This window comes from Olea europaea, chromosome 21, assembly GCF_002742605.1.
Source record: "Olea europaea var. sylvestris chromosome 21, O_europaea_v1, whole genome shotgun sequence".
Classification (NCBI taxonomy): domain Eukaryota; kingdom Viridiplantae; phylum Streptophyta; class Magnoliopsida; order Lamiales; family Oleaceae; genus Olea; species Olea europaea.
In genome coordinates, this window is record NC_036257.1 from 17,685,104 (window position 1) to 17,699,011 (window position 13,908).

Genomic DNA, 13,908 nt, shown 5'->3' on the forward strand with positions numbered 1-13,908 from the left:
ACCATTTCTTTAAAGCCATATGGGGCTCTACAAATTTTGAGTGGACTCAAGAATGCGAAAAAATGCTGGAATCCTTGAAGAGGTCACTACAGCAACCTCCTATTCTGACCAGCCCATGCCCAAGAGACGTATTATGTCTCTACCTCGTGGTGTCACCCTGAGCTGTTAGCTCGATTTTTGTGAAAGAATTCCCGAAGGCACAAAAATCGATCTATTACATCATTTAAGTCCTCAAAGGGGCAGAGACAACGTATAGTCTGGCCGAACAGCTAGTGCTCGCATTGATTGTTGCAGCCAAGAAGTTAAGACCTTATTTTCAGTCCCATACAGTGCAAGTAATGATTGACCAACCCGTCAAACAAATCCTGCATCGACTAGAGACATCTGGGAGACTTCAGAAATGGGCAATTGAAATAAGTGAACTTGACATTGAATTTAAGCCTAGGATGGCCATCAAAGCACAAACTCTGGTAGACTTCATTGCTGAGCTCACCATTCCAACGGAGCCCTCGAAGGGGAAAAAGGCAGACTGGAAGGTTTTTGTAGATGGTTCCTCAAACGCAGAAGGATCAGGAGCAGGGATCATATTAATTGGACCAGACTCCGAAGAATTGGAATACTCACTGCACTTCGAGTTCCCCGCTACTAATAATGACGCCGAATATGAAGCAGTAATCAAAAGCTTCGGCCTAGCAGCTAGGCTGGGGGTATCTTTAGTAGAGGTTTGTTGTGACTCACAGTTGATAGTCGGGCAAGTGTCAGGGGAGTATGAGGCGAAAGATGGAAGGATGGCAGCATACCTGATGAAAGTAAGAGATCTGCAAAGAGGGCTTGCGAGCTTCAAGATAACGAAGGTCCCACGAAAGAATAACCAGCGGGCAGACGCACTGAAAAAGCTCGTGTCGGCCAACCCAAAAAACTTACCCCGGACAGCTAACGTACAAGTCCTACAACAACCTAGCATCCACTGCTGGGCTGAGGTGAAAAACGTTGAGTACGAAGAAAGCTGGATGGATCCATTAATCAAGTACCTCACAGAAGACAAAGTGCTAGAAAACCCCCTTGAGGCGAGGAGATTGAGAGCTCGAGCGGCTTCATTTACCATAATCAATGGGCAGTTTTACAAGCGAAGTTTCACCATGCCATATCTGAAATGCATACGACCCGTCGAAGCCAAGGAGATACTGATTGAAGTACATGCTGGGATTTGCGGTAACCACCAAGGGGCAACATCCCTTACCTTTAAGATTTTACGGCAACGTTACTATTGGCTGACCATGAAAGGAGACTCCAAAGAGTTGGTATGGAAATGCGATGCATGCCAACGCCACGGGAATTTAATCCATGTCCCAGCCGAACAGCAGGCAACCATCTTTGGGGTGTGCCTATTTTTCCAGTGGGGAATGGACATTTTAGGACCTCTGCCCAAGGCTAAGGGACAGAGAAAGTTTTTGCTGGTCGCCATTGACTACTTCACTAAGTGGGTGGAGGTAGAGCTATTGGCAACCATCATGACGGCAAAAATACAAGGATTTGTATGGAGAAGTATATTATGCCGGTTCGGGATACCCAAGGTGGTAGTGACAAATAACGGCAGACAATTCGATAATCATAGCTTCAAGACCTTTTGTGCAAGTTATCATATCGATCATAGACTGACCCTGGTCGCCACCCTCAATCAAATGGGCAAGTCGGGTAATGAACCGAGTCATTCTATGGGATTTGAAGACCAGACTAGAAAATGAGAAAGGGCTTGGGCAGATGAGTTGCCCAATGTGCTATGGGCGTATCACACAACTCTCCGAGAGCCGACCGGGGAGACACCATTCAGACTGACCTTTGGGATGGAAGCAGTAGTTCCAGTTGAGATCCTAAGCGAGACAGGAAGGATAAAAGTCAAGCAGCCCAACGATACAACGACTTGAGGAGAACTCGACCTACTTGAGGAAGTAAGGGAGAAGGCAGCAATAATAATGATGGCTTAAAAACGAAGAGCCGTCGAGTACTTCAACTAGAGAGTGAAGCCAAGAGTCTTCCATCCAGGAGATCTCGTGCTAAGGGATATAGCAGCGGTAGGACACCCTCCATCAAAGCTCGGTCCAAACTGGGAAGGCCCGTATGAAGTAATTCGTGGGCTGGGAAAGGGAGCTTACAGCTTGAAAGACATGAAAGGAAAGCCACTAGGTAGGCCGTGGAATGCAGAGCATTTCAAAAAATATTACCAGTAGATTTCAAAATAGATGCATCGGTTGTGCTTTTGTAAATACAGTAGAATAGGTTGTATTATTCATTCTCTCCATGTAATGCCTCACGAAGGTGCCCTTAGTTATAATAGCTTATCTTATTCAATGAAAGATCTTGGCAGTGGCGGATGATGCGGGCACTAAGGAAGGGCCAGCCTGGCTGGTACGTCTCGGTGCGCCTGCTGAGCTCACAAGTCCAATTATTCTTATGTACTAACATGCAGCCTTGAATCCCCTACACTCATCTCGCGAAGACACGTGGTCGACATAGCCTACGCGGCTAGGCGGAGAGCTTTGAAAAGCCAAAAAATTGGCTAAGGCCCTTAACCTCCCGACCCTCCTCCGGTGAAGATGCGTGGCCGACATAGCCTACGCAGCTAGGCGGAGAGCCTTAAAAACCTAAAAAATTGGCTAAGGCCCTTAACTGCCCGACCCTCTTCCTGTGAAGACTCGTGGTCAACATAGCCTACGCAATTAGGCGAAGAGCCTTGAAAAGCAAAAAAATTGGCTAAGAACCTTAACTGCCCGACCCCCCCTCCGTGAAGACGTGTGGTTGACATAGCTTATACAGCTAGGCAGAGAGCCTTGAAAAGTTAAAAAGCCCTTAACCGCCCAAAACTCCTCTCGTAAAGACGCGTGGTCGACATAGCCTACGCAACTAGGTGGAGAGCCTTGAAAAGTCAAAAAATTGGCTAAGGCCATTAACCGTCCGTACATCCTCCTGTGAAGACGCGTAATTGACATATCCTACGCAACTAGGTGGAGAGACTTGAAAAGTCAAAAAATTGGCTAAGGCCCTTAACCATCCGACCCTCTTTCCGTGAAGACGCGTGGTCAACATAGCCTACACGGCTAGGCGGAGAGCCTTGAAAAGCTAAAAAATTGGCTCAAGCCCTTAATCGCCCGACCCTCATCCCGTGAAGACGTTTGGTCAACATAGTGTACGTGGCTAGGCGGAGAGCTTTGAAAAGCCAAAAAATTAGCTAAGGCCCTTAACCGCCTGACCCTCCTCCTATGAAGACGCATGGTCGACATAGCCTACGCGGCTAGGCGAAGAGCTTTGAAAAGCCAAAAAATTGGCTAAGACCCTTAATCGCCCGACCCTTCTCCTGTGAAGACGCGCGGTCGACATAGCTTACGCAGCTAGGCGGAGAGCTTTGAAAAGCCAAAAAATTGACTAAGGTCCTTAACCACCCGATCTTTCTCCCTTGAAGACGTTCGATCGACACAGACTGCGCGGCTAAGGTGGAAAGCCTTAAAAGGCACAAATTGGCCACCGACCACTAAACTCAAGCCTGGCACCCGCCTGATGGATGTCACTCTCCCTTGCTATTAAATGACTAGACGAAGGAAATAATGAGAGAAAAAGCAAGTTAAAAGAACGACACGTTCAACATTGATAAAATTCGATAACAAAGCATTCATACAAAAAAAGAAAGGCATGTAATGTGCTCTTGCCCACACCCCAGGCAAGTAGGAAATGATACTACTAGAGAAAATAAAGGACGACAAAATAAGGGGGGAACTAATAAATTGTACTATTGCTAAGCAACGCCTCAACTCGAGGGGGAAGCATCCCTACTGCCGCCCCGTGGTGGATGCCCAAGTGACCTGGATGGCTGTGTCCTACTCTCCTTCCCCTTGCGCTGCGTAAGGAACTTATTAAAACCTGAGGGGTCAATAGAAGAATGCTCGGCCAATATCCACTCCTTAGTTAGCTTGATGGACGCCGCCATCGCCTTTCTTCCATATGAATGCAAGACCCTGGCATAATCAGACGACGACTTATACTGCTCCAAGGATGCCTCTAAATCCTTAACATATTCAGTAGAGGCCTTATTCCCCTCGACCACCTTCTTTAGAGCTAGGGCCAACTCAAACCGCAAATTGTCATTCTCTATCTCCTGCTCGCAGGCTCGAGCCTCTGACGCCTCCAGAGATTTATTCAAGGTAGATATCTTTTTCTTGTAATGATGGACCTCTTTCTTGCTTTCTTCTACATGAGTCTTCCGCTCTAAGGCTTGGCGACGACTCAACTCAGCGAGCCCAATCTGGAGGGCCACTACCTAGGGAATGGAGGGATAATGTAAAAGTCGAATGTTAGAACCATCCCCAAAAAATAAGATTTAACGTAAAAGAAATACGGGGCTAGAAGCATACCCTCTGGAGATAGACTACTGCAGCCCTCTCAATATCGTCCGCGCTACGTCCCACAATCGCTCTGGACCGAGCGGGTGTCACCAAAGACTTAAGCACCCCCATCTCATGATAGCCTTGGGTGGGGGGAAACCCAAAATTTAGAAGTGAATCATCACGCTTGCATCGCATACTGCTGGAGGTGCCTAGCCTAGGAGCTGGGATAACCTCGATAGGCTCGTCTGAAGGTTGGGGGGTCTCTTTGGCCACCTGAGACCTCCCTCCATGGTCAGCTATCTTCTTCCTTTTTAAGGGGATGCGGGATGGATCAACATCACTCCTACGCCCCTAGTCAGGCACGAAATCCATCGTCCCTTCAAAATCAAACTCTATCCCTGTGCATGTGAAATACAGTTCGTTAAGTTTACAAAAAATGATAATACGTGAGAATATGAAATAAGAAAAAGGGGGATCGTAAGAGCTTACCATCAATGGGGGCAGAGCCCTCGTCGCTACCCGGCAACGTCTTCAGCACCTCGTCAAGGTTAAAATCCATATCTACATGCAAATACCTAAGCTCATTAGCCCAAACAAAAAAATATAAGCAAGCGAGCCAATAGAAACAACTTACCTGTAGGACGACTCATCCCAACTATTAACATGTTCCTCATAGTCAAGACCGATCCTAAGTCAAGTGCGAGAGGGGGCATCTCAACTAACTCCTGGATTTGTGTTTTTAGAAGAGAAGTAATTTTCACTTGGCTATTGAAAAGGTGAATCTGAGGATGCCGCCAATTGGTATTGAAAAGGATCTAACCCACTGAAGGCCGAGCAAAGAAAAATCAGGATTTCCACCTATTGTTCGAATTTCTAAACTTGGGAAAGAGCAAAGGGATCCTAGTAGTGTAAAAGACAAACGCATTGCACTGGGCTAGTTCTTGCATCTCAAAGACATACTTGAAAAGGTCTATGGAAAGTGGAATTCTCCTCTTGAGGCAAAAATACAAGAAATACAACGCCTTCCTCTAAGCATTGGGGTTTATTTGACTAGGGGTAAGGTGAAACTCATCAAAAATTGTCACCAAGAAATGATGAATGGAGAACCAAAAAACCACCATCCATAATGTCCTTGTACATGGCCACCTCGTGCGGGTTGGACTCGGGGAGTGTTTCCTTGGGACCTGGGGCTCTATAGACATAATCGTCGACCCTATCGTACCTACCGAGGCATTTTTCCAGCTTAAGTGGAAAATTATAGAGACTATAACTTTTTGGGATCTCGAGGAGAACAACCTCACCAGCTGGATTCCACCCGATTTCTAAGTTCTTGTTTGGAGATTAGTAGAACTAAGATGTCTCTTAGGTGAACTTGTAATAAAAGCCCGATAATAAATTGAAAGGGTTCGACCATCAGAGTCACAGGGAAACTCGTGGGAAGAGGGAAAGAGGCCATAGACGGACTAGGCAGTGGGGGGCCGGTCGATCGACCAACAGGCTGGTCGCCTGACTAGCAAGGCCACTCGAGCCACCAGCCTTGCTGGTCCACAGCGGGTCGATCAACCGGCCAGCCAGATTTCTCACGGCACTGACCGACCCCTCGTCACTACTTTCATTGGAAGAGGAAGAAAAGATTTTCTTGTACTTAATTCTATCAAAAATAAAAGGAAAAGAAAAGAGGGGGAAAGAAAGTTACATTGGAGGAGAAAAACTAAGGTGTTGGGAAGGAGTAAAAATGAGGCACATGTGTGGGACAATCCCCTTTTTATGAGCAGGGAAGTTCAAAATTTTGAGGGGAAATTTCCCTCCAAGTGAGGACCCATTAGTTGGATGCCAAGTGTACAGTAAGATACCTGAGCAGCTTTAAATTATGTTGTTTGACTTACTTAGGCGAATAACTATAATAATAAAAAATAAATAAAAAATAAAGAAGGGAAAAGAAAAGAGAGACCGATGAGGGAAATCGATACCCCTTGCTGAAAAATATCGACAAGGGACAGGGGTGCTAATGATATATGCTGGCCCAGAAACCCACCCCTGGTAATAGATGAGATAGGTCGCTACAAGCAAATGCAAGGCCATCGACCCCCAGGGGGCTCTCTACCTCCCTGCAAGGCTGTCGACCCCTGGGGCTCTCTACCTCTATGCAAGACTGTCAACCACGTCCACCAACATGGAATTACCTATATGGTTATTCCGACAGCCAGCCATGCAAATATCTAATAAATTGGCGAAATCCCATAGCGGTTATCACAAGCACGACTTCCAAGCGGGAAGTTAAAGGCCCCCCACTCAGAATGTGGGAAGTGGAAAAGCTAACGTGGGACACGTGGCATAACGACCACCCAACACTCACCTGGCTTCCGACTCCTATAAATACAACCTAAGGAGGCATAGGTATGGGATTGGACATTTTTTTCTTTCAGTCATCTAATTTCAGTATACATTTCTCCCAACATATACTGATTATCACACCAGAGGTAAAAAGGAGAAGAAAGCCCCGCCCTTACTTTTCAGGTTGCATAAGCCCGTCGGAGTAGTGGAAATGCTAAACGCCACCCAGCAGATCAAGAGGCATCATTCTACTACCATTTCAGAAGGGATTGAAGTGGACACTGCGATTTTTGTGAAGTTTGACGTATTTGTGAACGACGAAGATGATGATCCAAATATATTAGACAAGGAAGAGTATGCAGGATGCTTCTTGCGGGTGCCCCATAAGAATTCGATCCTGGCGAAGACTAAGATTAGATTGGGATTAAGTGAACTGTTGGAGGATTTGGATGTTGAAGATGATGAAAAAACATTGGTTTCTTTGGTACCAAAAGCTGGAGGAGATAACATCACCATTGGTGATATCAAAATTATCTATGCTTCTTGAGTGCATGTTTAATGGTCAATAACAATCTTGAGCTATTTTAGTATTAGATTTCGAGTGTACTGTTCATATTTTACGATTATAAGAGCTCGATCAATTCGGGGTTAAGTTTTAAAGATTCATTTGAACGTATTAGTTGTTGCCTACTGCAACTTTTTGCTTCTTGTATCCTTTCAACCGTATATTATATATTATATTCTGTGAGGTCAACGACCGTTCCCTACTTTCAAATCACCGATTTTTCGAAAAAATCATTTTTCACTTGGAAAAATCTCTGTCTCATATTTAAGTTAGAAACTGAAGTCGAGTAGAGAATAAAAATTTATAGAGTCAAGCGGTGCATGGTGATTGATATGTCCCGCAACAAGCGTAATCCTCGTATATAGTTGACGTTCTTAGATTTATTTATTTTTTCGCATAATATTGTGAAACAGTTAAACTAGAAAACATGGAGTTTCCATTCTAAAAGATGGCAGACAAAGCACGAATTTCAATACTTTGTTTCGTTCTCTGCAATTTCAGCCGACAATATGTAAGTAAATACTAAATGAGATAATTTGAGAAATATTAAAAATGTTATAGTTTATGGGAGGTTAACTTTAATGGTGCGACATTATTGAAAGATGGGAAAAAAGAATATAATAGTTCACTTACATTTTGTCATGTCAGCTTCGATATAAGTTCTGTTAAATTTTTTCTGTACATATGATTTTATTGTATTTTATATATGTTGGAAATAATACTGTGATTGAGGATATTACTCCTTAATCACAATCTTCCCATAGCATGCCAATGCCAATCACGTAATTAAAGGAGGCTAATTTACACGGTTTCCATTTCATTGTAAATTATTGATTTGTATTCCATTTATACTATCTTGTAAAGCTCTATATAATACAATATGATACACCACTGAAATTAAGGTGGATTTTAATCATTCTTATGGTATCAGAGTCAAGTGGTTTAACATACCTTCCACATATCCTGTTCTTCTTCTTCCCTTCATGGCTTCTAAAACTCTGCCACCATTCTTCCTTTCAATACCTTAATCTACATGATCACCATTAAACTTTCCTCCTCAAATTATCTTCTCTGGAAAGCCCAACTCTTCCCTCTTCTTGAAAATCAAGAATTATTAGGACATGTTTATAGCAACCTTGTGCAGCCCCCAAAACTTGACGCTACCACTTCTCTCACGCCAAGTGACAAATACCTAGCATGGAAAGCTATTGATCGGCGTCTCCTCAATTTATTATTTTCCTCCCTCACAGAGGAAGCCATGGCTGAGGTAGTTGGCCTCTCCACCGCACAAGACGTGTGGCTGGCACTAGAAAATGCATTTAGCCATCGTTCTAAAGCTCGAGAACTACGCCTTAAGGATGACTTGCAATTAATGAAACATGGAAATAGATCAGTTGTTGAGTATGCCCATTCCTTCAGAGCAATTTGTGATCAACTACATGCAATTGGTTGTCCAGTTGATGGTACTGACAAGGTGCACTGGTTTCTCCGCGGGCTCGGCACTGATTTCTCTAGTTTCTCCACAGCACAAATGGCCTAAACTTTTTTGCCCTCATTTGCAGATTTAGTCTCAAAGGCCGAAAGTTTTGAAATTTTTCAGAAATCCCTTGACTCATCTTCTCCAGCAGCGACAGCCTTTACTGTCACAAAAAATTCCACCCATTGTGGTAGCTCTTCTCGTAGTCATTGGGGTCGCTTCGGTGGGCGTGGCAGCAGTTCATCTGGTCGTGGACAAGGACGCTCCAACTACAGCCAATGGCGTCGTCCACCAAGATGCCAGTTTTGTAGGATGGATGGCCACTTTGTCGATCGGTGCCTTCAACGCTATGATCGGAATGAGACGCCAGCTCACCTTACTGAAGCCTTCACGAGATCTTGTTCTCTAAATGATGATGTGGGCTCTGACTGGTATTTGGATACAGGGGCTTCAGCCCATATGACCATGGATCACTCTAAATTGGATCAGGCCACAAATTATATGGGTAAGGATTGTGTGGTTGTTGGGAATGGTGCCTCACTACCCATTACCCATACTGGTAAAATTTCCCCTACCCCAAATCTACATCTTCTTGATGTCCTAGCTGTACCTCGCCTTACCAAGAATTTACTTTCCATCAGTAAATTAACATCAGATTTTCCTTTATCCATTACCTTTACTAATAACATATTCACTGTACAGAATCGCAAAACAGGAAGGGTGGTGGCAACCGACAAGCGTGATGGAGGCTTATATGTGCTTGAGCGAAGTCATTCTACTTTTATTTCTATTCTTAAAAATAAATTGCTTCGTGCGTCCTATGATTTATGGCATGCACGACTTGGACATGTCAATCATTCTGTTATTTCTCTATTGAATAAAAAAGGCCAGCTTTATCTTACATTTTTGTTGCCTTCTCCAACTTTATGTGGCACATGTCAAATTGCTAAAAGTCATCGCTTGTCTTATTCTCGAAATGAACATAGGTCATCGAAAACACTTGATCTTATCTATTGCAACATTTGGGGTCCATCTCCAGTCAAATCTAATTTACGATTTGTCTATTATGTCATTTTTATCGATGACTATTCTCGTTTCACGTGGCTCTATCCTTAAAAATTGAAATCTGACTTTTATAATGTTTTTATTCAATTTCAAAAATTTGTGGAAAATCAATACTCCACTCGAATTAAAATTTTCCAAAGTGACGGCGGTGGTGAATTTACCAGTAATTTCTTCCAAGATCATCTCCGCTCTAGTCGCATTCACCATCAGCTCTCATGTCCATACACACCCGCCCAAAATGGTCGTACTGAAAGAAAACATCGCCATGTAACTGAGATGGGATTAGCACTCCTTTTTCACTGCCACATTTCTCCTCGCTTTTGGGTTGACGCGTTCAGCACTGCAGCTTACATCATCAATCGCTTGCCTACACTACTCCTTGGAGGTAAATCACCTTTTAAGATTTTGTATGGTAACCCTCCGAACTATGAAAACTTTCACCCTTTTGGTTGTCATGTGTATCCTTACTTACGAGATTATATGCCTAACAAATTTTCTCCTCACAGCATCCCATGTATTTTCTTAGGTTACAGTCCCTCTCACAAAGGGTTTCGTTGCCTCGAGCCTTCCACCTCTAGGCTCTATATTACTCGCCATGCTCAATTTGATGAAACTCATTTTCCTTCCATTGCTACCTCTCAAGCTCAACCCATATCCTCCCTTAACTTTTCCAATTTTCTGGAACCTAGCCTCACCCATGCAGATCCACCTCTCCCACTCCCTGACACTCGTTCTTCACAACTCACTCAATCCAGTTCTAATCCATGTATTATGTGTACTGATCCAGTGATTGAGTCTTTGCAGGATCCTCATTCTCTTGCAGTTGCCTCTTTACAGACCTCGGTTCCAAGTTCATCTCCTCTTGAACCTGGTACAGATCCCACACCTACTGCAATGGTCCCGTTGGCCACTCATCCTATGCTTACAAGAGCTAAAGCTGGCATTTTCAAGACTCGATATCCATCCAATCTTAGTTTCTTGGGCTCTTCTGGTCTTCTTTCTGCTCTTTTTGCATCGACTGAGCCCAAAGGTTTCAAATCTGCTGTTAAAAATCCTGCTTGACTTGCTGCCATGGATGAAGAAATTCATGCATTACAGAATAATCGCACCTGGATTTGGTACCTCGCCCTGCCAACACCAACATTGTGGGCTCCAAATGGGTATTCCGAACCAATTACTTACCTGATGGATCTGTTGAGCGCCTTAAAGCCCGCCTTGTTGCCAAAGGTTATACACAGGTCCCTGGTCTTGACTATACTGATACTTTTGGTCCCGTAATCAAGGCTACTACTGTTCGGGTTGTACTCTCTCTCGCTGTTACACAAAAATGGCCCCTTCATCAACTTGATGTCAAAAATGCATTCCTCAATGGCACTCTTACTGATCAAGTTTATATGGAACAGCCTCCAGGATATATTGATCCGCTTTCGAGACCATGTTTGTCAGTTGAAGAAAGCTCTTTATGGTCTCAAACAAGCCCCTCGTGTTTGGTTTCAGCGCTTCAGCTCCTTTATTATTTGCCTTGGGTTTTTTTGCAGCCGTGCGGACACATCTCTATTTGTCTTTCATCAGAAGTCCGATATTATCTATTTACTTCTTTATGTTGATGATATCATTATTACAGGCAACAATTCTTCACTTCTTGCCCGCTTCACTCGTACACTTAACTCTGAGTTTGCTAAGACTTAGGCTCTCTCAACTATTTTCTTGGTCTTGAAGCCACTCCAACTTCTGATGGTCTTTTCATCAGTCAGTTCAAATATGCACGGGACATTTTTATTCGAGCTCAATTACTTGACAGTAAACTTGTTCACACGACCATGGTTGTTTCTCAACATCTTTCTGCTGATGGTTCTTTGTTTTCAGACCCTACTCTCTATAGATCCCTCGTCGGTGCACTACAGTACTTGACTATCACAAGGCCCGACATTGCTCATGCTATCAACTCTGTTAGTCAATTCTTACACGCTCCCACTGATGATCACTTTCTGGTTGTTAAACGCATCTTTCACTATGTTAAAGGCACCATTCACTATGGCCTACATTTTCGCCCTTCCACTTCTCCTGGTGCTCTTGTAGCCTATTCTGATGCTGATTGGGCCGACTGCCCAAATACTCTTCGTTCGACCTCTAATTATTCTATCTATCTTGGCGACAATTTAGTTTCCTGGAGTGCCAAGAAACAGCCGACTGTCTCTTGTTCCAGCTGTGAATCTGAGTATCGTGCCCTTGTCTCCACTACCGCTGAACTAATCTGGCTCACACATCTCCTGCATAACCTCAAGGTATCCATGCCTTAGCAGCCCACTCTCTTATGTGACAACAAAAGTGCCATTTTTTTAAGCTCCAATCCGATTTCACACTGTTGACATATAAAAATTCAGCCCAAATCGAACGGCCCAAGGAATGAAGCCCAATTGGAGGATCCCCAAATCAGATAACCCAAAGAACGAAGCCCAATCAAACAATTCAAGATGAAGGCCCAAATAGGGAAGCCCAAGAACGCGGTAACGCCATTGCCCAAGTTTGCAAGTCGCCCAGAATCTGAGCGAATGGAGTGCCATGCAGTCGCCCAGAGCTGTTACTCTATTCTCGCCCAAACCTTCAAGTCGCCCAAGGTCTTAACAAACATAAAGCGTTGTGGTTATCAAGAAGTGCAGTTATCAAAGCAGTTATTAAAGCAGCCCTATCATGTTCCACGATTCAAAGAATTCAATTGAAAACGGTTGAACGACGAAGAGTAATGGCAGCAGTTAAAAAAGACAGTTTTCATGACAAGCTGGCCATTACGAGGAAAGTGGGCAGTTGTAGAATGATCAAGCAGTTTTTAGGCGGTTGATCACAAAAAAGATCATCTATGGAGTATAAAAGGGAGAAAAGACATAGAGCAAAAAACTGAATCAAAAACTCTCGAACAGAGAACATGTAATTTTAATTTCCTTAGTTTAGACTTAAACACTTTTTTCAGTAACTCGTGTGCTTGCGCCCCTTGGAGGTATTTTGTTTTTGATTTCCAATTGTAAAGTCATCGCTAATAAAATAACACCCCTTTTTGGGACTTTGTCTCAAGAGATTTGTCTCTTACAGAATCGTCTGATCCCTTTTAATTGTGAGTGACTAACCCGCGCGAAACAATTTGGCACGCCCAGTGGGACAGTGGTGTTTGGTGTTGAAATTACAAAAGGTGAAACAACATGCCTCCGAGATCCGATAAGGAAGCAGCAAGTCAGGGAAGAGTCGAGTCTGTGATCGAGCGATATGAGGAGCAGCATGCCTCTCCACGAACACATGGACAGAATCAGAACAGTAACAGTCGTTACGAACCAATGACGGAGTTGAGTCCTCGAACCATACGTGCATTACTTGAAGAACTCACACAAGACATTGTTGAACAGGTAAATCTTCGAAGTATTCATAATATGGAAAGATTTACCCAAAATGGGAATGCACACTATGACAACATGGCCAAACAACTAAACACTTTGAACAAAAAAATGAATAAGTTAGTAGGCCAAATATGTCAACCGGTTATACCTCTTTCAAATCACGTTCAAACTAGGATAATTGTGGGACATAATCCTTCAGTCCTAAATCCGAATCAAGGGGTAGAACCACTTTCTGGTCCCTCTACTTCAAACCAAGGGGGTACTGTAGTGCTAAATCAGAACAATGGTAGTGGTACGTCTAACTTGGGGGGTAATCCAAATATAAGAGATAATGTCCTAAACAATGGACAGAATACCCCACGTGTTAATGAGGGAATAGATGTTCAGGCTAATGATAATGGCCCTAATCATGGTAACTTTGTTATCAATTAAGGACCAAACATCAGGCCTCATGCAAATCAACCGGTTAACCAGCCTGTAGGAATTCCATATGATCCCAACGTCATGTTGAGGAATCAGATTATGAAAATCATATAGGATCATATGGCTTTTGGGGTGCGTCCCGTCATTAGGCCGACGTACACAAAGTCATATCCTGATTGGGTAGACCAAGCATATCCATGGCCTAGAGGGTACAAAGTGCCAGAATTCTCACTGTTTACCAGTTTAGGAGAGGTGTCTACTCTAGAACACATAGGGCGATTC

The 13,908-nt window shown here is 43.6% G+C and overlaps 2 protein-coding genes across 2 annotated transcripts; both read left to right on the plus strand.

Moving 5' to 3' along the window:
• The first annotated feature begins 338 nt into the window (after positions 1 to 338).
• Positions 339 to 1,745, plus strand: LOC111370232. Its single transcript, XM_022991917.1, has one exon. It carries the CDS (start codon positions 339 to 341, stop codon positions 1,743 to 1,745), a length of 1,407 nt encoding a protein of 468 aa, XP_022847685.1.
• A 9,143-nt stretch (positions 1,746 to 10,888) lies between these two features.
• LOC111370233 (uncharacterized mitochondrial protein AtMg00810-like) lies at positions 10,889 to 12,117 on the plus strand. The gene is made up of 4 exons (XM_022991919.1): positions 10,889 to 11,044; positions 11,101 to 11,258; positions 11,356 to 11,441; positions 11,537 to 12,117. Exons 1-4 carry the CDS (start codon positions 10,889 to 10,891, stop codon positions 12,115 to 12,117), a joined length of 981 nt encoding a protein of 326 aa, XP_022847687.1.
• Positions 12,118 to 13,908: the final 1,791 nt, after the last annotated feature.

Excerpts from the sequence above, each read along its gene's own strand:
- LOC111370232 (XM_022991917.1), top strand. The coding sequence starts at position 339 with ATGATTGACCAACCCGTCAAACAAATCCTGCATCGACTAGAGACATCT.
- LOC111370233 (XM_022991919.1), top strand. The coding sequence starts at position 10,889 with ATGGATGAAGAAATTCATGCATTACAGAATAATCGCACCTGGATTTGG. Across the intron at positions 11,045-11,100 it reads AGCCCGCCTTGTTGCCAAAG|GCTACTACTGTTCGGGTTGT; the intron begins GTTATACACAGG and ends CCCGTAATCAAG. Across the intron at positions 11,442-11,536 it reads TGATGATATCATTATTACAG|CCACTCCAACTTCTGATGGT; the intron begins GCAACAATTCTT and ends TTGGTCTTGAAG.